This window comes from Artemia sp. Qi Xiang Cuo, chromosome 4, assembly GCF_049724085.1.
Source record: "Artemia sp. Qi Xiang Cuo chromosome 4, ASM4972408v1, whole genome shotgun sequence".
NCBI classification, from domain to species: Eukaryota; Metazoa; Arthropoda; class Branchiopoda; order Anostraca; family Artemiidae; genus Artemia; species Artemia sp. Qi Xiang Cuo.
Genome location: NC_142797.1, coordinates 37,052,499 through 37,078,367, shown reverse-complemented (window position 1 = coordinate 37,078,367; position 25,869 = coordinate 37,052,499). Strand labels below are relative to the sequence as shown.

Here is a 25,869-nt window from a genome sequence, read left to right as displayed (position 1 = left end):
TTCCGCACGGATTGCCAAATCTGCATGAATTTCCGCAATGTGTAAACGAACCATCAAGCTCAAATCGACGCCGATTTCTTTTAAAATCGGCGCTGATTTGGAAATCAGCTCCCGAATTCAGCTACGTGTGCCCAGCCCTTTAGTGCAAAAGAACGGGCCTAATATCTGTTAACATCTAACAACACTGTCAATCTCAGTAATTTTTCGAAAAGGTGAATTGCACGCCAATTAGGCATATCATACAAATTTTGGAATTGATATCTTTTGCCAAGAAATAGAGGGGATTCCTGGATATATATTGAGATAAATCTAAGAAAAAGTATCCAAATTCTGCAGTAGGGTGCGCTTTTGTCATTTGAAAGATAGGCCTACTAGTTTCAGTCACACAAACTGTATCCAGAGGCAGGTTTCTTTTTTTATAGTTTTAGTTCTTAAAATGCAATTCCTATTATTTGAGTAGAATTTTAAGGCATATCAATGGATAAATTTAGGAAATGTATTTGATTTTTGAAAACTCCTAAATTGGGATTGAGTAAAGTTGTAAAGTTGAAAACATTTTTCTTGTACTTAATTTAAGCAGAAGATCTATTTTGCAAGGTTTCACTTTTATAACATAAAATTTTATATATGTCATCAAAGGTTAGGGCCCTCTATAGGGAGATACCTTCCCAGGACATACTTTATCCTATAGACCCATCCCTGAAAGTTTCATAGGCCTATTCTTACCCTAACTCCTTTCCAAAATAGCAAGAAGTAGCTAAACTAGAATTTTACCAAAAAACACCTAAATAAAAATAAATTAATATAACAGAAAAGTGGCAAAACTTACAGACAAAAACAAAAAATACGGACAAAGATCAAAATATAAAATTTTAACTCCAATTTAAAAACCTACAAGTAGATTTAAATAATATGGGAGAAGACTTCTCACATGATATATCAGAGGGGAGAGAATTCCATAGCTTAGTAGCAAGATAAACCAGGGAGTGCTACATGGGGGCCCATAAGGGGGGGGGGAAGGAGGGGTGCCATATATAAATGAATTATTTTTCCAAGATAAATGAATTTACTAGTGGCTCAGCTCCTAGATCTGTAATGTGAATAGATAAATTGATGCAATCAGTAAGAAAGTATGATTTTGAGGATAGTCTAAACCAATCTGGCAATTAGTTTGTTACCCAAAAAGAAGTAAGAAAGTTTGAGGGACATGTGTACCAAGGATTAAGTAGGACAGAGGGAAGATTAGTATGTCATCTTTGATCATATTGTGGATATATAAAAACATAGGCCTACAAGGCAAAGTTTTGTGGAGAGTCAAGAAACCATGTTTTTTTTTTTACTTGGAAGAAAGTCTAGAACATCTTCTCATAGATCATGATAAAGACAGGAAATCAGCAAATTTTTTCATGAAAGATAAAAACATTTGAGTGTAAAATTGATTTTTGGAGAGTTTGCCAGTGATAGTGACAATGTACAGATCCTAAAGCTGGTGGCATAGTTTATAACTGCCGTTAGGAGAGGACTGTGTGATGGAAATAATAATCATGATTAGTGAATGTGAAAGAGCTGATTATTGAAGAAATATTAAGCAAAGAAATCCAGATTTAATGAAAGAAGACCCAAGTGATCCAGCAGTCAAGAAGGGTCCTTAATTTTTTCATCATCAGTATATTTTGTCTTTATTTGGGTTGGGTTCACTTTTCTTTGGTTCCAGGTTAAAATAGCTCAATTTCAGGGAATTGAATAGGGTTTTCAGTCTCATAGGGATTTTTTTCACATTTAAGAGACATTTCCCCAAATTCTTTAAAACCTTGTAAATCAAGGTTTTAAACCCTGAGGCTTTAGACAAGATTTTTTCAATATAAAATTGTGTAAATCTACCCTGCATTCAACAGAGCTTGTTACAATTGATTGTTATTAACTGTATTTATTTATTGAATAAGTATGATTCTTATGCTCTATTGAATGCAGTTTAAAAGACAAAATGAATTTTCTTACTATGAGGATGTTTAGGCATAGAGTCAATTGACTTTTCAACAGACAATTACATAATCTCAAAACACACCTAAAAAATCAACCAAAACCTCAAAAGAAACAAAAGTACACATTCAACACTAATAAATAAAAAATTAACTAAAACCAAACACTAATGACCTTCAGGGTACTTGTCAGTTATCATGACCATACTCAAGTTCTTGATCTGAGTAAAACCAGTTTCTCTTTCTGCATTCAGAAGTAATTAGCTTAGTCTCAGTGAGATAAACTGATATACAAGTATATTTTAATTAAATATTTAATGTATAGAGATGGTTAGGTTAAGTATTTAATATAATACATTCTGGGTGAGCTGCTTTCCATAATTCTCTGTTCTAGTCTCTATAATTTTGTTACTCAATATTGTATTCTCATCATATTTTGGTATATTTCATTATGATTAACCTAACTTCACTTCTTGAGTGTGGTGAGGATAACTGACAAACACAACCTTCAGTTTCAAAGATTGAAAACTGTAAACAATAACAGTAGTTCAATTCAACACATCTCAATTGACTCTAAATCATCCTCAAGGTTAGGATTATTTGACATACCACCAGAATTTTGTTTTGCAACCAGAGTCTCTAGGTCTCCCTGTTGTATTCAAATACTTGAGCTTGATGTTGGGTTTGCTAGGGATAGGAAAGAAAATTTTACGTGAGAAACATATGGTACTTTTTCCTTGCAGCACCAATGGTGATTATTCTCTTCTAAGAGAATTCTCTGCCTCATTCATAACTTTTTGCAACATCCATGGTGATGGGAAATACTTTGTCATTTGTATAATGATTGCCAAAAGATAACTGAAATGCCACTGCATAACTGACAAGCACCACCTTCAGTTTCAAAGATTGAAAACTGCAAACAATATCAGTAGTTCAATTCAATACATCTTACTTGACTGTAAATCATCGTCAAAGTTAGGATTATCTGACATACCATCAGGATTTTTTTTTGGCAACCAGAGTCTAAGTCTCTCTGTTGTATTAGAATACTTGAGCTTGGTGTTGGGTTACTAGGGATGGGAAAGAAAACTTTATTTGAGAAACATATGAAACTTTTTCTTTGCAGTACCAATGGTGATTATTCTCTTCTAAGAGAAGTCTCTGCCTTATAGATAACTTTTTGCAACATCCATGGTGATGGGAAATACTTTTTCATTTGCATAATGATTGCCAAAGCAATTAGAATTTAAAATGGCTTTTATTACAATATATGCTTGTCAAACTGATAAAAAATTGCAGCTGGTGCACCTTAAACATCTTACTCCAACATCTTTGCTCCATCAAACTTGGGTGTGTGGCCATGCCTTTGGTAGTGACTACAAATCTTAACCTGAGGGATATGTATACCTTAATTTTTGTTCAACACCAAGGACTAAAATGTATTTGAGAAAATCCCTTATTGGGGTGGGGATCAACCAGTCTACTTTCATGTTTTCAGATGCAAGATGACCAAAGAGAAGACATACTCCCATGAGTTGTAGTAGAATGTCAAAAGAGAACTCATTTGAAAGGAAACAAAACATTTTAGTGCTATTATTTAATTGCAAAAGAGATCACATCATAGTAAAGTGATAATACCTCTCACTTTATGATGCAACACTAAACTCTTTGCCCAAAGAAGACCAAAGTATGTCAATTAAAAATTATTAGACAGTCAATCAATTTAGGAATGCTTTAAAAATGCTATTTACTTAACCTTCTAGTCTTAGAGACATAACTGCTGCACAGTGGTGCATACCCCTATAATAATTAGAGGCAATGGTATAGGCCTATGGCATTGTCTTTTGTAAAGGGCATAAAGCATCAATGTTTTATTCTTTCCCAGAAGCACTTCATATGGAAGAAATTGTCATCCAAACTTTGGATGGGGCTTATTCAATTAGAAATTCTAGTGTCCTTCTAAGAGTTAATAGTGACTGGAGGGCAACTAGCACCCCTCCCATGCTCTTTTTCTTCAAGTGTATCTAATCAAACTTTTTAGATAGGAATTTTTTCAAAATAGTCCAAAGATCAGTTAACAAAAACTCTGGGGTTAACACAACTCCCCCAGAGCCTGGGGGCAAGTATTGTAAGTTATGCCCTTGGGGTATATATGATTCTTATACAAGGGATGGTCATATAAACTTTGGAGGAGGGTCATTGATTGGAAATTGAAAGCTAAGTTCCATATTAAAGTCAAAAGTGATTGGAGGGTAACTAGTCCGGCCCAGGCCTCTTTTTTCCTAATGCATCCAATCAAAATTTTGAGACAGCCATTTTGCTCAAAATAGTCCAAAGATTATATAACAATGCCTTCGGGGTTGACACAATCCCCCAGAGTTTGGGGACAAGGGTTGTAAGTTATGCCCAGGGGTATATACGGTTTTTATGGAAGCAGTGGTTGTATAAACTTTGGAGGAGGCTCACTTGATTGGAAATTAAAAGTTCTAGTTCCATTTTTAAGAGTCAAAAGTGGCGGAGGGCAACTAGCCCTCCCCCACGCCCTCTTTCCACTAAATGTGTCTAATCAAAATTTTGAGATATTTAGTTTAAAATAGTCCAAAGATCTTATAACAGTGCCTCCAGGGTTGACACAACCCCCAGAGCCCAGGGGAAGGGTTCTAAGCAGTGCCCTGGAAGCATACAAGGTTCTTATGGAAGGAATGGCTGTGTAAACTGTGGAAATGGCTCGTTTGATAGGAAATAATAAGTTCTAGTCCCCTTTTTAAGTATCAAAATTGTTGAGAGGGCAACTAGCCCCTTCACACCCTGTTTTCTTCAAATGTAGCCTCTCTGACAAAAATTTTGAGATAGCTGATTTGTTCAAAATAGCCCAAAGATCATGTATTAATGCTGTTAGGGTTGACACAACTCCCCAGAGCCTGGGGGCAAGGCTAGTAAGCTATGCTCCAGGGGCACATAAGGTTTTTATGGAAGGGTTGGTTGTATAAACTTTGGAGGAGCTTCATTTGAATGGACATTGAAAGCTCTCATTTCTTTTTAAGTTCTTTTTTTTTATTGGAAACAAATTATTTACAAATATTTTCTTTTGTACTTACAACACTGAAAGCAAAAATTGAAATTACAGTGAAATAACATGTTGAATTGATGGGCTTTCAGAAATTGATATCATTAACCATCATGAACTTTTTTCAGTTGGGGGGCAGTAGCCAAACTCTTGTTTGTAGCAATTTTTGTTAGTTTTAAGCTTGATTTGCATATTCAATCGAAGTTTTACTCATTTTAAGATTTATTTGTTCATTTATATTAGTACCTGTTATATTGTTTGCTATGATTGTTTATTTTATTTCTGTTTGTTTTGAGTATGAATTGTTATGAGAATCTGTTTCTGCTATCTTAAGTTTAATATGAGCTTTACTTTTGTTAGAAAAAGTTCTTTTTCAGAAAGCTTTTTAATTAATACAAAAAATTGGCTATGTTCAATGATAATTCTTACTTACTACTTATGTAGTAATATTCATGGCTGAACATTTGGCTACTGCGTAGCTGCACTCCAGCTATATCAGGACAGAGGTGCCTAAATCTCTGGAAGTGCATGTTAAGGCCAAAATTCGTCAACTTTTCACGAGAGCCTCCATTCCACAGAGGAATGTATTTATAATGAGTGTGCAGTATGAATGGTGAGGGCCTGACAATTATTATTTTTTTTTCTGCTGAAATCTTGAGCATGACAAAAGGGCTTAATATTCATGTTTACCTGCACAAGGTGCCAGGGGGAGGTGTAACCCCCGTGAACATGATCAGTCCAATGATATCCTTCTGTCTCATGAATATTTCAAATAGTAGCTTATTACAGGTAAAACCATTCCTGGTCTTTCATCCCCCAACCTCCCTTCCACGATTTTTTTGGAGGGTTGTGCTGTTTAAGGGCTGCTCCTGTCATAATTAGGATAATGCTGTAAATGATATTACACACAAATAAAAATCTAAAAATATATCCTGTAAATCAATGTAAAGAGAAGTAACTGCCTGGTACAAACATAAATTTCTGTTTTTTTTTTAAATGAAGAGAACCTATCCTATAAAGGAACAGATTGCAAGCCAAGCCCCCTTCTCTTTACACAGAATCAATTTATCTTTACACTTTCAATTTATTATAGATATTGATCATACTCTATGGAACACGAGGGAAAATTAGCATGATGAGTGGGGTGATAAGGGGGCAGCTGCTCCCCTTAAATGTAGGATATCTTTGTCTTGTTCGTTTTCTGACATTGCTTTTTGTTTTCAAAGATACTTTTTTGTTTTTGTTTTATTTTCCCAATATTAGAAGATTTAACTTAATTTGAAACTCTTCAATATAAACCAAGAAATGAGAAGGAAGTTTTCCAAAACTTGTCTAATTCTGCTGCAAACTCCCAGCTGTGATATAAACAGAGCACCAAATGTTCCACTCCAATATATAAGTAATCTAATTCTGGATGACATCCACAAGAGATTTCTGAGAAAAGAATCTGTTCCAAATACCAAGAACAGTTACAAATCCTCAAATCCTATGAGAACAGCTTTCGAATATCTCTAACGCTAAGGAGTCTAGTTTATTTATATGCCTACTAAATACAAAAATAATCAGAAGTATTGAAAATCAATGAGGGCAAATTCCAGTAAATTGTTTTGCATATTCCCATGACATGGGATTCCAAATGTCTTTTAAATGGAGGATGATGGATTTTTTTTTGTCAAGTTAAGACTTTAGCAATTCATTGAACCTTTCTTTTTATTATAGATTTTTGGAAGCTGTCAGCTGAAAAAATTGAAATTGTAACTCTTTGATAGTAGACACCAAGTGATGGTTAGTAGATTTTATTTCTGTTTGTAATTTCTCCTTGTTTGACCTATGAAAGCTGAGATTTAGTTTTTTATTCTATTATAAAGTTGAAACCAGCCTAAATATTTAATTAAATTTATTTCAAAGGGACAGGTTTATTTATTATATGCTTATATTCCAATCTTGTAACATACAAATGTTCAAACTATTGTGTTTTTAAAACTGACCTCTGTGCTTCGCCTTCTGAAGCTTAACTATACAAAGATGGTTAAGTTTAAATATTAAGGAAGACTGATATATATTTCAACTGTTTTTGTAAAATTGCACTAGCAGAGACTGCAACTATGTCAATAATCAAAACAACCTTTTTTTCTAATTGGAGCAAATGGGCAGTATCATCTGTTACTATTTTTCTTAATTGTGTTTCGGAAGCAATGCTTTAGACTTGTCATGTTTTTTTTTCTGTGCTGCTGATTTCAGTTTTTTTTTTTTTTTTTTTTTTTTTTTTTTTTTTTTTTTTTTTTTACAACAAAGTTTTAAGGGTTTTACACCTGTAGTTTTTATGGACAGTGTGAACCAATGGTCATGCTGATAGATATAATATTACATTTTAGGAAAATGTAGGTAATTCTTGCATGTGGCCAAAAAGGATGGCTTTTTATTGTCCTTGAACTGATGCCTATAGTTTGCGAGCTGTGGTGGAATTTTATGGTCCATAGCAAAGAAGAATTTCTAAAGCTGTTCAGCCAATGTCTCATTTCTTCAAGCTATGTTTCAGTTTTCAAGCAGGGGTTGGTTTTAAAATGAAGTCAGATTTAAATCTAACAGTGCTTAAAATCTACTTTTGTTTCCTAGTCCAATCATCAAAATATTTTTGTTGAATATAGATAGTAAATTTACAGATAAAGAGGAATATTTTTCCTGTAGGTCAAACTATTCATTTACTTTTAGGGGTTGTTTCTGTTTGTGATTTTGGTTGAATTTGCTATTCAATTTTTGGTTTCTGAAGAATTGTGTCACATGTCCCTCCCAAACTTGTATAGTTCTCTCAGTGCTAACTGAATCAGAGCTTTTAATTTTAATACTACTACTAACAACTCACCACAGCACCAAGTCGCCTGAGGCCAATACAGCTACACACGCTCCTCCTCCATCCCAATCTATTCAAAGCCTCCCTTTTTACACCCTCCCAGGAAGTTCCCATTTCCTATAATTTTTTTTTTATGACGTCCTCCCACCCCTGACGAGGACGACCTGCTTTCCGTTTAGCCCTAGACGGTTGGCCGAATAGGACAATCTTTGGCAATCTGTCATACTTCATCTCCAAAACGAGCCCTAGCCATATCAACCTTTCTTTCACTATATCCTTAGAAAGCAGTATTGAATCACGCTTCTCGTACAGCCTACTGTTTGAAATACGGTCAGTCAGCTCGGTACACAGAACAATCCGTAAGCAATTTCTCTGGAAAGCATCTAGCAAATCTTCATCCGCTTTTCGGAGCGCCCATGCCTCAGAGCCATATTTGACCACTGTCATCACTGTAACTTCTAATATTCCAATCTTGGTTTGCAGACTTATTTTTTTTATTCTTTCAAACTTTTTTTAACTGTGAGAAAACACCCTGAGCCTTGGCTATTCTACTTTTAACATCTTCACTGTTCCCACCGTCTTTACTAAAAATACTACCAATGTAAGTAAAGCTGTCCATCTGATTTATCTTTTCGTTACCCAAAGTCACCTATTCATCTTTCCTTATTCCTAGCCCTTACCGACTTAGTCTTCTTAGCCTTGATTTTCTAAATTATTCTAGCACCCTGAATTCAAAAAACCTCTAAAAGTTCATTCACTTTGCTCAAACTTTCATCTAGGATGCTTAAATCATACAGCATAATCTAAGCTCAGGAGACTTTTTTCTCCCCATTTGATTCCGTGGTCTCTCATTGCCTTTCCTGTGCTCCTCAAGACAAAATCCATCAAAATAATCAATATAAATGGGGATAGAACACAACCCCGCTTAACTCCTAATTTAATACAAAACCAGCTGCTAACCTCATTTCCTACCTTAACTGCAGCAGTGTTATTCTCGTACATAGCACTAATCAATTTAATGTATTTGTCTACAATGATAAAACCTTTGCTAAATCTCTTCTATCAATAGAACCAAACTCTTGCTCATAGTCTATAAAACGGAGGACCAAAGGTGTTTGACAACTCAGGCACTTCTCAAATATTATTGTAAGAGTAAAAATTTGGTCGGCACATTCTCTACCATTTCTAAAACCGCACTGTTCTTCTCTTTAAAATTTTTCTACAGTATCTCTCAGTCTAAAAAGTATCATATTACTAAGTATTTTGCTACCAACAGAGACCAGACTAATGCCTCAATAATCACCACACTCACTCTTATCATCTTTCTTACAAACTGGCTTAATCAAGGCAAGTACCTAAAATCGTGAGGTACTTCCCCCTTTTCAAAAATCATATTCATAATCTTCAGTAACTTATTTCCAACCTCAGAGCCACCATATTTAAGAAACTCATTTACCACACTATCAGCACCTGGAGCCTTATTATTTTTTAATCCTTTTAGTACTGTTGCTAATTCTTCCTCACAAAACAAATCTACCTTCATATCCAAGGTATCACAAACTTTTTAATTTTCCTCAATTTCTTATCCTGCAACTCTATCTCGGTTTAGCACAGTATAGGAACTTCCCCCCCGTATCTAATTAACTCTTTCTTCGTCAATAATTGTGCCCCCGTTCCTATCTTTAACTGGGACAAGACCAGATTAATTACACCCTCTTAATTTACTCTCTTGCCTATATAATATTTTACTATTATGCCGTCTAGCTGCATCTTCCAGATCTTTGGCAATTTTATCCATGGCCTCCATTTCACACCTCCGTAGTTCATATTTTAATGCTTTCTCCACTTTCTTTACATTCCTTTTGTTCTCATATGATCTATCACTCAGATAATTCTTGTACTGGTCACTTCTCCTTTCTATTAAACATAAAGCTTTTTCACTAATATTCTTAGCTGCAGTCCTAGCTTCCCTAAGACACCTTCAGCAACATCAAAAATTATTTTTCTAAAATTATTCCAACCATCTTCCACATTTTTAAATTCGAAACTCTCAAGTTTAGAGGTCAACTTTTCCTGAAAGGTTTCTCTCAAATTCTCATCCTGGAGTCTACCAACATCATAACTTCCCAGAAGGTACGTACCCTTCCGAAATTTCAGCTTTAAATTAACACTTGAGGCAACTAGATGTGATCTTTACTTTTAATATCAATAACAACACTCCTATGTACCCTAGTATCTATTATTGATCCTTCCAGTCTTTGGTTTCCTATAATATAATCAATAAGCTTTAATGTCTTACTACCACGGGAGTGCAATGTTAACCTATGAGCAATTTTATGACTAAACGTTACGTTAGCTACAAATATTTTGCTGTGCTTGCGTCACTACAACACTCTGTAGTCAATAATACTTTCTTTTCATACGTAGAATTTACCGATGCAAGGATATCATCCATCTCTACTTATACTGATCAGAGCTTTTAAATCTCCTAGTTAAAACACCCTATTTTTACCTGGGATCCTTTCAATTTGCTCCTGTAACTGTAAGTAAAATTCATCTGAGTCACTAGTATCGCCGCCAGTTGGTTCTACAGGGGCATCACAGTGTATAAATAATAGACAGTATGATCGTTCTCTATCTCATCCTTTAAAAAAAAAAACCCGACCGAGGTGCGAGTGCTCCGGAGAACGTAGAAACATAAGCGACATTAGATCTTTTCACGGGTAGACGAGTCAGATTTCTCTTGAACGCGAAACTTGGTTTCAACGTTGTAACACTAAATTTTAAAGAATTCAATTTTAAATTAATTTATTCCAATGCATATAATTGAAAATCGGTAATTAGAAGTGCAATGTTATTATTAGATGTTTTTAAGGAATTAGATGTATGTTTCGAAGTCTCGAGTTGGTTTCAAAGGCATTTTGAGAAAGTTTCTGCCAAAATACGTGTTCCAAGGTAATTGGACCGCTGATGACAGGTCAAATGAGAGGAGCTGTTTTTATGCGCCGATATATATATATATATAAATAAAAATTGATCTCATCTGGAACCCTTATCGCTATCTAAATTCACAAAGTGCAATGATTTTCAAACAGAGGTTTTTATTCTTTAAAGTTCAGGAAAGGTCTAAGAATTTCATACAAAAACTTTCGTACACACCAAAACCAGCTCTTATCTTGGCTCTCCGCCAAAAAAACGTAATTAGCCTTTCCCAAGAAACACACGAACTACAATCTGAGAAAATATATATCACGACGTGAAAAAAAAAAAAAATGATACACCATCACAGTTATCAGTGGCGGATCAAGGATTTTTTAGGGGGGAATAGGTTGATCCGATAAACTTGCGTTAGGAGCAAGTTTAATTAACGCAAAATTTCGTTAATTAAGTAAATTAAACTACTTTAGACTATGTTAGGGGAGCGCCCCCTTGCCCCTCCCCTAGATTCGCCACTGACAGCTGTTCCAACATTTATTTAAAAAAAAACAAAGATCCTGCATCAAATTTCGAATCACATTTCTATGACCCAAAAAAAACATAAACAAGTAAAACTTAATTGAAAATTAATAGAAACTAAAACTGAAACAAAATAAAATGGAAATTAAAGGGACATTTTTCTTTACCAATAAAAAAACAATAAGAAAAAGTTTTGACGCTCCATGGCGCAAGATTACTATCTAAAACCACAGATTATTGTGAAACATAATAAATAATCTGTGCTAAAACTCTTAGGTTGCACCTTTGTGGTAAAACATTTTGCGGCAAATTTCGAATAGTCCCGCCACTTCGTTGATCCCTCTCCACTATGAAATTTCGGCTATTTCCCTGTTGCAGTATTGATTAGAAGTTGACACTAGAAATTTCCTTATTTTCATATATTTCATCAACCCCCTGCCCCCCTTTTTAGAAATCCTACATAGGTCATTCAGTTAAGTCTACTGTATATAAATAATTGATTCAGTCATAATTTGTGTATAAATTAAGTTATACTTGTGAGATGGGACAGTTGCAAACCACTTCGCCGGCTCTCCAAGTTTCTTTCTGCTTTCGCAATTACGAACAATACAATTTCAAACTATTTTTCATTGATTGACGAATACATACTAATCCACTATTGCAAGAGGAATCGGGAGGAGCTGTTAGTGCGCACCGAGAATGAAGCACCAGAAATCATCTGCGGTGAACTTACTGTTATATTATCTTTATATAGTGAGGGGCATATACTACTATAACTGATGCCCTGAACTTTTTTGTCATAAAATGAGCAATTAGTATTCTATTATTAATACCTTCCCAGCCTAAACAAGACTTAGCAAGTTCCTTATTCATCATGAGCCCTACTCCCTGTCTATGTACCCCATCCTTCCTGCCTGAGTAAACAAATTCTATATTACCTAATTTCATGCTTCCTACCCCTGGGATATGAGTTTCTGAAACTCCTAATAAATCCAGTTCGAATCGTCTGAATTCGTTAGCCAAAATGTCGATACGAAAGTCATTTTTTAACGTCGTAACATTCCAAGTTCCAATTTTCATGTTCTTTAAATCATTGAAATTATTTTGGCCTCAAGAATTTAATTTTAATAGTAAAATGTTATCTTGAAAATAATTTATGGGAATTTCGGATCTCGAAAATTGAGTTGGATCAAAATAGGAAGTACACTATTGGAATAACTATTTTTGGAAATCTAATGTAGGTAGACTAATCTACCTACATTAGATCAGTAGGTAGATCTAATGTAATATCAACTCAAAGTGAGCTGATATTACTCAGTCGCCCGCTCTGGCTGCTGAATTTTGAGCTGGATTGAAACAAAGAGGTGTCTTATGGGTACAATCAAACATATTTTTGAAAATATTACGACTGAACTTGTTTGAACCGATATTGCAGATACATGTGGCATAGTATCTGACACAATAATTTATTTTTATTGTGTCACATACACAATAAAAACCTATTTTATTTATTTTATTTCTTATTAACTGAAAACCCGTCTACAAAAACTTGAAAAGGACAGAGCAAAATATAAGAAAAAAAAAGAAAAGAAAACAATAATACAAGATAAATATCGACAAAACCAATAATATCAAATAAGAAAGTCAATTATAAATAAATCAAGGATAAAATAGGAACAAAATCAAATAAAGTAAAAGCAAATTCACACATACAACATCAAAATATTCATATATAATTATATATAAAAAAAATAAGAAAAAAAGAAAAAGAAAAATCAACAACAGACGAAGTTATTGCACTAGAAGTGGGCCTATTCAGTCCAGACAAATTTTCGCCCTCCATTGAGTTTTTTCACATATTGTATAGTGATTTCTTCCCCTACTTTTTCGGCTACTTTTCCTACAAAGTAACACAATTTGGTCTTCGATCGGAGGTTCACTAGCACAAAATCACAAATGCTAATTGACAAGTTGCTTCCAACATATAGCGAATCATCAGAACTGTGAGCATAGTCGACAGACGACTTCTCGCTAAGTTCTGAGTCTTGCCCGAAGCCCAGTCTCTTAAATTCTTTTCCTTTTTTCTTGATTTCTCATGTCTTCACTTTCTTCAAATCCCCTTTGGCTTTCTTGGTGTTTACTTTTCTCTTTTTTTCTTCTCGCTCCCTAGCTGCTTCTTCGACTGTCTCTTTCACCGGCGTGCTTGTGAGGATTGAGCTGCTGTCTCTTTTCCTTCCTTTGTTTGTTGTTTTTCTAGGACCTGCCTTAGGAAGAGGCTCGACTTTTTCTGGAGAATGGACTGCCACCTTAGAACAGCCAGAGACATCACCGGTGGTCTCGTTTTGTGGGGTCTCGTCTGTGTTCTCTGCAGAATCTGTGATCTCTAATGCCGGCCGGTCGGTTACATCCGAAGGAGCGAAGTGTTCTTTGTCGAAAGCTGATCTAGTGAAGGGCACGACTCCTGGCTTGGAAAATTCACTGATAATGTTTTTTGGAGTGAAAGCGAGTGGGAAAGCAGTTCCAACAAGCTCTCCTATATCGTCAATTCTGATTGGAGTGCCAGGGTGGTTGACTAACCAGTCGTGGCAAGTCTTGTTGTAGTAACTCTTTAAAGGCACGAACACTGACAGGTCAAGCGGTTATAGCTTATTGGAGCAGTGCGGGGGGAAGGTTAGAATCGTCACAAAATTCTCCTTGGCGTTTCTTATAACGTGAACAATAAAGCGAGACTCGTGGTTGTCCAGCAAAAGTAGCACGGGTCTCTCTGAGAAAGGTCGAGCATGAAGTAGGAAATTATCAAACCACTGATTGAAAGCACTTTCGTTTACCCAGCCACTTGGCGTTGCAGCTCCGATTGATCCTGGGGGAGCGCCCCTTAAAAACCTTTCCTTGAAACCTTTCCTCCTCGGGAAGATCAGGAGCGGCGGAACATAATTTCCTATGGCACTTATGCAGCCAATCAAAGTTATTAAGGATTCACGCTCCCCAGAAGTACACTGGCCAACTTGCTTTTCCCCTTTCCGGGCAAACACCTTCAAAGGTCGATGCACAGTTGTCAACCCTGTTTCGTCAACATTGTAGATCTGAGAAGGAGAAACCCTCTACTCTACAATGACTTTTTCTAAGTTGTCCATGAAAAGTTTTAGGTTATGCTTGTTGAAGCTTGTTCCTCTGGCTATGCTTGTTTCTTCAGGAGCACGCAAGCTCAAAGACGGATTTCAAACTTTAAATCCATCTAGCCAGGTGTCACCTGCCATTTGTCTGGCGTCCCATGTGGAGGGATATTCAAGACTATTCGCCCGTGCATACTTCCAAGCAAACTGGCGGAACTGAGTACAGTGGAAGGCGTAATGGAGCTTGGAAGCTCGTATGAGATAATCTTCAAGCTTTGCCTTATGTTCACCAGAGAAGACCTGTCTGTGACGATAATTTGGGACAAGTGACATAGCTTCCTTTTCTTCATCAAACAGGGCGGCAAGCTTGCACTTGTATCTCTGATTAGCAGATTTGCTAATGCCGTAAGTTGATTCAGCTTGTCTCAACGGCATTCCTACTTCAACAAACTGAATTACCTCCTTCATTTGATTATCGTTCCACTAAAATTTGCCTGTTTTTTTCTCATAAATTCATGGTATTGTCAGTGAGTCCCTGAAAAAAAAAGTTCTTGTTATGAACTGAGGGTGAGGCTAATTTTTTGAGAGTTAATTGAACAGAAGAACGCACTCTTTTCATATGAAATACGTGTGAGGGGCTTCAGCCATATTGAAGCAGTGGTCTAATATGTAGGATTTAAAAACTAACAGAACGCAGAGGGCATGAATAATTTGGTTTAATAAGTTAGAGGAACAAAAGATGTCTTTTTTTTATTGAAAAACAAACAACATTGCTTACAATCAACTGGCTTTGAAAATGGGATTCTTAGTGGCTTTTTACCGTGATGAGAAAACTAAGAAAGTTTTTCTAGGGAGAAAAACCTTAAAAATAAGAAAAAAAACATAGCTGACGCTAAAACTAATTCACATAATCAAATAAACACAACCACATAAATAGTTGAGTCAGCGGTGAGTCGTATAGCTTGCTTAGAGATCGCACGAAGGCTATGTTGATCACTTTAGTTGATGGACTGAACATTTCATTTATATATAAATATGAATTATATATATATATATATATATATATATATATATATATATATATATATATATATATATATATATATATATATATATATATATACATATATACTATATATATATATATATATATATATATATATATATATATATATATATATATATATATATTAATTTGGATAGATTATAAGCGAAGAAAAAATGGCAAAAATCAAGTATTTATATAGCCCTTTTTTAAATTTCATCCAGCGTTCACTTAACTTCAAAGATATTCCCCATGAATCGGTTGTAAGCACTGCCGTGAGATTTTTTGACAAAGAATCTGTCACACAAGCCGTAAGACTTATACGAGATCAATTAGATAAAGATCGAACCGTTTTGAAAGAGCGTAGAAACACAATAAATGCATCTGTTTTTGTAGAAGATGCGATTCATACTATGAAGGAATTGGACGCTAAGGGTGATTTCCCTTTCAAATTCACTATTTATGATCCATCTGAGACTCCTTCCATACCTCACGATGTATTTACCTCATTAACATGCAAACTAAATGTATGTGGTAAAAAATGAATGCATGGCTGGACCGATGCAACGTCAGTTTTGTCACTAAAACGTGGCCTACTCCCAGCGAATCTCTAAGTATCCCGCTTCACGTAAAAGAAGCACCAACCAAACTTTATAAATCATTCCAAAAGTAGAAATAATTTCTTGATTCCAAAGGCGCATCCGGAAAAGTACAGATGGTAGTTATGAGGAGCAATACGCTGGTGCTGTATATTAGAACCGAGCATGATGCAGAAGCTATAGCTAATAGCATAAAATGTAATTCCGTGGCTGTAGTTAAGTCCATAAACCGAAATTCCTGACATTGGCTAAATTTGTTCCTGAAGATACGACAAACGAGGAGATTGAGTCTGCTATGGAAGGGATCCAAGAAGCGAAACGCTATGGTACTAGCAAGTCAGTCAAGCTAACATTCAGAGACAAAGAAGCTCTTGAAAAAGCACTGAAATATGGCGTTTACGTCGGTTATTGCCATATCAAGTGGACAAATATGTTGCCGCCCCTCTGAGGTGTTTTAAATGCCAAAAGTTTGACCACTTGCAACGAGATTGTCCTAACAATGCGAAGTGTTCCAGGTGCTCCGGCGATCACGAAAACCCTAAGGACAATCCATGTGTCCGTGATACTAAATGTGCTAATTGCTCTGGAAAGCATCCATGTTATAGCTCGCAATGCCCGGTTTATAAAAGACAATTAGAGGCTAGTTCAAACAAACGTAAGCAATGAATGCAACTATCTCGCTTTATAGCAGAAATATATACGGGCACGCTCCACACAAGCTGTTACTTTTAAGTGATCTAGTAACCAAGCATAGCATAATATGCATTCAGGAACATTTGGTAACAGCCGATCATTCAGCAATCCTTGACCGATTTCCAGGAAAGGACTATTTTTTTGCAGCCTGCTATCCGCAACAGCTCAGTTGGAAGGCCGAGTGGTGGAATCTTGATCATTGCAGACTCCAATTCGCAATGCACGCTAATTGATTCATGCGATTATTTTTCTGCGATCAGAGTTCCTGGTCCAAATGGCTTTATAGTCATATCAGTGTACCTCCCTACAAATTATCGTGATGTCCTCTCAGAAAGGCGTTACACGAAGGCTTGTGCGAGACTCGGGAGGTTGGCCGAACAATACAAGTCAGAAAAGACTATTATCTGTGGGGACTTCAACTGTCAGCTTCTGGATGATGATCGTTTTTTCACCATATTAAGGGGGTGTCTGCCAGACGCTATGGCCCCGGTTCCAAAATCCCAGTCCTTCACGTTTGTCCACAGCGCATCCCTGGCTACACCAGATATCGATCACTTTTTCGTAAATTTCCTACTTCCGACCGGGATTAAAGCCATTGTTGACTCGGAACACAATTGTAGCGATCACCTTGGAATTAGCTTAATGGTACCATTCTCCACCTACAAGCGGTGCCCCGGGCGATCATGGTTTATCAAGAGAGAATGGCAAAGGATAGATCAGTCCTTGTACAAAGATATTCTTGACTCAACTCTTGCTAAAATCAAAGTATCGTTCCACCTGCTTACTCATGGCCAAAATGAAGACAGACTAGCCCTGAACGTCTTTTGCTCCGAAATTGTTCATTCGATGAAGCTTGCGGAATCTGCCGCTGTTTCAGTGGCAAAAGTGTACCCCAACACTCGTAAAAAGGGATGGGATAACCCAAATGTCAAGTTTGCCAAGAAGAGATCGAAGTTCTGGTACGAATTGTGGAAGGACTGCGACAAACCCCGCTCTGGAGTAGTTTTTCAGTGCTTTCGACATGCCAAAAAAGAATTCAAACGTACTGTCGAGAATAAGCAAGTCCAGCAAGTGGAGAAGTTGTCGTGTGATTGCAGGAGTGACCCAAACATCTTATGGAAGCGATTCCAATCTAACAGGGCCGACGCTGATGTGCAAAGTCCCATTCCCGATGAAAGTTGGGTAAACCATTACAAGGACGTGTTTGCACCACCACCCAACGAGCTGGACTCCGTATATAAATCTGAGTTAGATAGGCAATTAATCAGCGCAAAACTCTGCCGCACTGATGTCATTGTTTCCAAATGGCATATTGAGATAATTGTGAGAAAATTGAAAAAGAACAAGTCTCCAGGGCTCGATGGGATCGCTCCGAGGCACTTACAGCACGGCACAGAACGTCTACATGAGTACTTAGCCTTACTATTCCAAATGAGCATCGAGCAGGGACTCACACCTGCCAACTTTCATGGTTGCCGCACATCCAATATTCTGAAAAAGAATCGAGATCCCTTGCTTTGTAAAAGTTACAGACCAATCACAGTTTCATCGGTTATCAGTAAAGTATTTGAGAAGGTACTGTTGCCCCATATTACGTCGCACGCTCTAATGGGAGACAACCAACTTGGATTCAGAAATGGGTTGGGCTGTGGACACGCCCATCGGCTACTAAGAAGAATAATGAGGTCTAAATCTTTAGTTAAAAAGCCACTCTTTGCCTGCAGTGTCGACATTTCCGCTGCGTTCGATTCTGTCGTCCAATCGCAGGCACTGTGGTGCCTCTTAGATTCAGGAGTCGACCCCCGCAGTGTCCTTGTTCTCCATGACTGGTACTCCCACACGCATATTCGTCTAGCTTTGGGATGGGAAACAGTCGCCGGTCACCGCAAGCAAAAGCTTTCTGAACCCATTCGGCTTTTCAAAGGAGTTAGGCAAGGATCTGCTCTAAGCCCTATCATCTTTAATTCTGCGATTTACTCTGTAACAAGATTCGTTCGTGGGACCTTCTTTTTGGAGGGCTTGGATCCAAGTTTCATTTCTTATGCAGATGACTTGTTGCTTCTAAGCAGCACGCTAAGGGGACTAAAAGAGAATCTTCGTCTGTTAGTGACCCTATACAGAAGAATAGTTCTACGAGTCAACATAGATAAAACGGAATTTATCGTTTTTAGCGGCACCAACTTGACCAATTCCAATCTTGTCCTTGAAGGTATCAGAATCCAGCAGTCCCAGTTCCTAAATTACCTTGGTATCACGTATGGCCAGACGCCTAGGTCAACTAGAGGCTTGTTGGCTGAATCAGTCTGTAAATCTATCCGCTCAGCATATGGAAAAGCTGTCAAATGCAAGTGGTCATTTAATCGATTTATTAAGTCAAAACTATTCAACGCCGTCATCTCTCCTGCCATCTGGTATATATCACCCTTGTGGGAAATGTTGTCCCTCCCTCACCGAGCGTCGAAAAATACGAACCACGTACTACAGATTTGCAAAATTTTTGCTGGGACTTCCACTAAGATTTTCTAACACGGAGATCTCATCCATATATGGAATCCTTGATCCATCAACCATATATATATATATATATATATATATATATATATATATATATATATATATATATATATATATATATATATATATATATATATATATATATATATATATATATATATATATATATATATATATATATATATATATATATATATATATATATATATATATATATATATATATATATATATATATATATATATATATATATATATATATATATATGACTTTGCCTGATATGGTGTCCCAATTGTCACTAACGAATTTTTCCCAGGGCTCCTGGTGGCGGTGTTTTCGTTTTTTGTTTTTCTCGAAGAGGCGCTAGTAAACTTACAAACTCTTAGCACCTTCTAAACCTTGATGAATACTCTATCACCTGAAACCAGTATGGATTTACTAGCTTAAAGCGTTCAGGAATGGCCAAGCATTGAAAATTCTGAAAAAAATTACAAAACAACCATAAAAACTTACTTTTTCAAACTCGTGAGTGAGTATATATATTGGAATATATATATATATATATATATATATATATATATATATATATATATATATATATATATATATATATATATATATATATATATATATATATATATATATATATATATATATATATATATATATATATATATATATATATATATATATATATATATGATGTAGTGCCGACCACTCAAGTTGTTCATCCATTGACGCATTTTAGAACCGGTTTTTTCGTTAGTTCCTTTCAGCTTAGCTTGAGACAAGACAAAGAGAAGTGACAGAATAGATGGGAAATATATAATTTGGGCTTGCATAACACATTAGGCATGCAGACCCGCTATACTTAACCCACCCTCCTAATGTGCAAATATATAGCCCATATTTTTTTAGAGAATTGTATTTTTATCATACTTAATTATATTTCATTAGGATTGAGCGCCAGAGAAACAGGTTCTACTTAGATGAAGAATATAAGGTCGGCGCTATATCTTACAATTTCCGGTGCAAAAATTAAGCAAGTCATGATTTGGTCCTAAAATTAGCTTTTCGCATAAAGTCGGCCCGCCCCCAACCCAGTCAGCTCTTTAACAGAATGGTTGGAATGTTGCACCTTGTTTAAAGAATAATCATACAAAGACACAATGTCTGTATTTTTAGAAGCCCCAGTGGGCTTGTAGCCCCTTCAATATCATATCCTTCTTGCTCCTTCTAGTGCCAATTCTTTTGAAGAAATGTGGGGGCGTCACAACTTATTTGAATCAGAATAACGCACCTATTTTCTATCTGTATGGTTGCAGAACGGAATATCTATGAGCATGTGGAAGGGGAACTCCTTTTGTGTAAAAATGAAATATAGGAGCAGGTTGACTTTCCAAAATCAAAGTATATTCCTTGCAAAAGTCAGATTTCAGCTGAAATCTATATCAAAACGCAGCATCTTCTAATTCACTAGATATCTTCTTTTTGGTTTATTCCTGTTCAAAAACTAGCTACCAGAAAACGATTTATAAAAAAAAACTAAGTTTACAGATTTGACAAAAATATCAGACATTATATGTGTTTTAAGTTTATTACCAAAATTACAAAAAAAAATCATCTAAAAGGAAAGACTCTAAAAGCTTTACCAACAAACGTCCTTTTATTGTACTGCCTAGGTTGCATGTCCCTCGTGTCTTCTCCCCTTCATCTCCTTACATTTTACACCAATTTGTGAGGATATTTAGATAAAAACGCGCTATATTGTGCTGGTATGCTATAGACTATGTTTGGTGCTTTTTCATGTCCTAGACAGTATGATGGGGAAAATTTGGCAAGTTGTGAAATAGTTTTATAACTGTTGAGTTTTCCATTGTTGCATGACGGTTAATAACGTTTTATAGCTCAGCTTTCATCTGGTATTAGAGACATACAGCTTAGTAAATTTTCTGACACTCCGGTGGGGAAACTGAAATTGGAGCATACCAAAATTTGTCAAAACTAGTGTATTGTATGTGCAAATGCAAAGACCATATCTTGTGCTTCATTGCTGATTTAGTTGTCATACTAGGTGGTGGGAAAGAAGCTTTACCTGTCTGCTCTACTTGTTAGACCAGCTCTAATCTCTTGGATAATTATTTAACAGAGCCAATGCTCTAAATGCTTTGGCTCACTCTTAATAACTCGAATAGTGGTCAAAACCTTGACATGACCGTTGAACTATAAACGATATTATTGATTTTCATCTCTCTTGCGAAATAATGAGTTTTAGCTTGTATTAACCAAGGTATCGCATTAAAATCGATATTTTCCTATGCTTTATTAACCCTGATAATCACAGTCTTCCATAAAAATAATCTAATAAGATTAGAACAAATAGTGATAAGACTATGCCAAAAATTTCCATGGTTCCACTTTAAAATCCTGATTCCACCTTGATGTCTCGATTCCCAATATTCCAAGAACACTTCTTTTCCTTTCTTTTTTAAATTGATGGCATTTACAAGAGTTTGGGGTGTTAAACTTGTTTCTTATGCAACAGTTGACTATTAAGGATTTGCCGTTTCTACAATTTCGGACCTCAGAACTAATGATGAAAAACATACTCAAAGTAATTTGTGTGTTAGGAATATTAAAACTCGTTTTCATCAGTGGTCCACATAGCTAAGGGGACCACAACTATTTTTCCAGTTATCTATTTCATTTATTTTCCCCCCTAAAAGTGATCAGGGATGTACGAAGGGTAAGGCTATGTTCAGGCCTGTGGTTCCTCAAATCTTGAGATTGCTGCAATTGTTGCTACAACACGTTATATTTTCTATTTAGTTTACCTATTTTTTGGAGGCATGTCCCCCTCCAGAGATGAAAGCTTGCGTACGCGCTTGGTCGTAATTAGCTATGGTATTTTCTACAGATATCCAAATAGTTCCAAAATGTGATTAAAATTAACAAAATCTGTTTACAAAAAAGCTTTTTCAGCAAAATCTAATCAAGATAGCGTGTTAGTATAGTAAATGAGTTTTAAAATAGGATGATTACAAAGTTATTAATAAGATACTTAAGATTACGAATATGATTTTTGATGAATATGTACGAGAAAATTGATGCAGTTTAGCTAGAAAGTCAGATTAGTTGTTGGCTCAAAATAGAATCGAGAGTTAAGCAGGACTGTGTCCAATCCTTGTTAATATGGTTTATTTGCATCGAACTTCTAAGGGACAGAGCAAAGGTTATAAAAGAACTTGATATCAAATATGAAGGGAAAACCCTTGTACATTTAGATTATGGACATGATTTCAGTGCTCAGATCTAAATGTTAATGAAGTAAATGAAGTTTTGGAGATTTTTAGGGTTCAGCGTGCGAGAATAGATTTGAAAAATTCGCTTAGACTACAAATAAATGAGGATGAAGAGGTGACGTTAGCTAACGAAAAAATCGAACAAGGAGATCGTAGAATTATTAGCAAAGATGACAGATGCTGTAAAGATGTAAAATGTTGCCCCCCCCCCTGCCCAATAGCAAATTACGCCCTTGCCGGGAATGCAGGGAGACCAAACGGAATGAAAACCAAATGGGGGTTTGACAAATTCGAATTAAAAGCCTTACAAAATTTATTATGGGGCAACGAAATATCTAGGTATTCAGAAAACTTTTTAAGGTACTGGAAAACGGATTGAAACCAACTTATCGACCGAGTTAAGTTTAAGGGAATGAGCACATAAATATCACAGAAGGTAGAAATGTCCTATAACGCCTTATGAACTACTACGACCAAATTCTGGTTTATGACGGGGGGGGGGGGGTAAATTTTTGTTTGGAATTTCTATGGTTTTCAAATTATTCATTTTTATCTTAAATCAAACTTCTTGTTGTAAAAAGAAAAACATGACAACATTCTTTATCTTTATAAATTGTAGGTCAGATATTCTGAGAATCATTGAATACTTCCATGGGTGACTCAGAAAATGCATTTGCTATCCACAGCCTTGTAGCAAGCGAATCACTTGTTGAAAAGCAATTGTATTCTGTTTCTAGAAAGGCTAAATTACATTTAAAAAAATAACTTCTACGCTTTAGATCACACAAGCGTTAGTTTTTCACATTATTCTGTAATTATTGTTACTTAAGCTACTTAAAGAAAATGACATTGAAAAACTAGGGTATCTTTTATTTCTATAACCTTTTTTGATAGATTTTTTTTTTCGTTGTACGGCCAAAAACAGTTTCGTCACCCTTCTAGTAATTACAGTTCTATAATTATTATTATAAATTATAATAACAAATAATTAATTTATTGTTAATCGAAATATTTAGCTAATTAAATATAATTATATAAAATTAATTAATTAGATATAATTAATTTAAATAATTAATTAGATATAATTAATTTAAATAATTAATTATTATTTACAGAGTGGTGCTTCCCCTAAATGGGCAAAGTCAAAACGACCAACTGGAAGTAATAGCTGGTTTCGACGCCTTGTCTATAAGTATCCAGGCCCTTTTGTCGGGATTGGAGCGGTATTGACTCTGAGCTTTTTTTATAGTGGTTTTATTTACCAGATTGTCACAGCAAAGGATCCAAGGGATTTCATTGAACAAGAAAGAGCCATTGGTAAGCAACCTAAGTAATATCGATGGACTCGGTGAAAAAGGCAGCTGCCCGTCTGCGTAGCTATCCAACCTTGCTGACTCTATGTGCTGATAGTGCTGCAGTTTATGCTCGTTGTGTTGCTCAGCAACATGAAAATGTGAAAAAAAATCTATGCAAAAACGAATTCGTAGCTTTTAAGAAATGTTTGAATGAAGCAGCAAAAAAGATTGGCACTAAGATTTAAAGTGACTCGATAAAGTAGTAATATTGTTGTCAAAGCTTCCCTTAATAAAATTGTAGTGGCATACAAGTGTACTTATTGGGGTTTTAACGAAAGGGTGAAGTAAAAAAGAAAATTATGAACCCTTGATTTTTGCAAGCCGGTGAATCTTCTTTTTTTTCTGGAGAAAAGAAGATGTCAAAAATAGTAGAGCGCCTGCTTAAGCAGGATCAGTTACTCATCCATTTATCTTATGGGTTTTTAGTGCGCATTCTCCTCATATTATGGAGCTATATCCATGACATTTATATTGAACCAAAGTATACGGATATTGATTATGTTATTTACACAGGTGCAGCCAAGTACATTACATTGGGAGAGTCACCATACAAACAGGAGACTTATCGATATACCCCCTTGCTTGCACAAATCCTAACAGCCAATGTGTATATAATTAATGCATGTGGGAAGATTATATTTGTTATATTTGACATAGTAATTTCATGGCTTATTTCTAAATCCGTGAGGTATCCAGAATATCGGCTAATCAGTGCATTAATGTGGCTTTACAATCCTATGGTTATAGCTATATCCACCAGAGGAAGCTCTGAATCTGTTATCGTTTTTTTAGTGCTGTGTAGTGTGTACTTTTTGAAGCGAGAGGAGTATTTGTTAGCTGGCTTTTTCCATGGGCTGGCTATCCACTTTAAGATATATCCTCTCACTTATTCTCCTCTAATACATTTTGCGCTGGGAAATAGTATTTTAACAATGAATAGAAAGCAATCAAAGTTTCTGCTAATGACTATTGTCACTTTTCTGTCATTCACTGCTTCCTATTATAATTCTTATGGATGGGAGTTCTTAGAGGAAACTTATTTTTATCATGTATATCGACAAGATCCAAAACACAATTTTTCAGTTTTCTGGTATATTTTCTATCATTTTGAAAACATTTCAGTCCTGGGGTACATACCATTCATTACCCAGAGCTTTTGCATAATCTTTTTTACGTACAGATATTCAAGCATGGTAAGTTTAGAATTTGGCATGTTTGTCATTGTTTATTCTTTTGTCACTTTGAATAAGGTTGTTACCGCGCAATACTTCCTTTGGTACTTTAGTTTTATACCATTGATTTGGTATGATATTGAAGTTCCTGTTCAGTCTTGGGTTCTTATGTTTAGTTTTTGGGTTCTAGGAATAATGTCATTTCTACTTCCTGCCTATTTACTAGAATTTCAGCATTTAAATGTTCAATTTTTTGTATTTTTAGGATGTCTTTTTTTCTTCGTATGTACTTGCTATATTCTTGAAGTAATGGTGAAATCATATATTCCCCGTGATAGAAGCAGTTTGAAAATTAAATAAGCATCAATGTACGCTCCCAAAGCTTAGACCATATTAAAGAGATTTTCACACCCAGGGACGTGAGGTCCTTTTAATAATTTAATAAATAAACGTGTTTTTAGCTCTAATATTCTTGATTTTGTGTAATTTACGACGAGAATTTTTTTCAAACAGACTTTTGTATTGGCTTTTGAATGATTCCTCGAAAGGGCTTTCTGCCATCGCATAGGTACAGGTACAAGAGGTATCAAAGGTATGCTGGGTTTTCCGTTTTGTGACTGTCCTGCATGCCCTAATTTCCTGAGATTCTCTTGTTTATTAGTCCAATTATAATGGATTGGCTGAGAAAGTAATGTCGACGATCAAATTCCATTACTTTTTACG

The 25,869-nt window shown here is 35.7% G+C and overlaps 1 protein-coding gene and 1 long non-coding RNA gene across 2 annotated transcripts; both read left to right on the top strand.

Moving 5' to 3' along the window:
* Positions 1 to 218: 218 nt before the first annotated feature.
* On the top strand, positions 219 to 23,963 carry LOC148953076 (uncharacterized). The gene is made up of 3 exons (XR_016141623.1): positions 219 to 402; positions 6,766 to 6,831; positions 23,735 to 23,963. It is a non-coding gene; the product is annotated as an uncharacterized LOC148953076 (long non-coding RNA).
* A 201-nt stretch (positions 23,964 to 24,164) lies between these two features.
* On the top strand, positions 24,165 to 25,613 carry LOC148953075 (GPI alpha-1,4-mannosyltransferase I, catalytic subunit-like). Its single transcript, XM_089087520.1, has one exon. The coding sequence runs from the start codon at positions 24,331 to 24,333 to the stop codon at positions 25,504 to 25,506; it is 1,176 nt and encodes a 391-aa protein (XP_088943646.1). The 5' UTR covers positions 24,165 to 24,330; the 3' UTR covers positions 25,507 to 25,613.
* Positions 25,614 to 25,869: the final 256 nt, after the last annotated feature.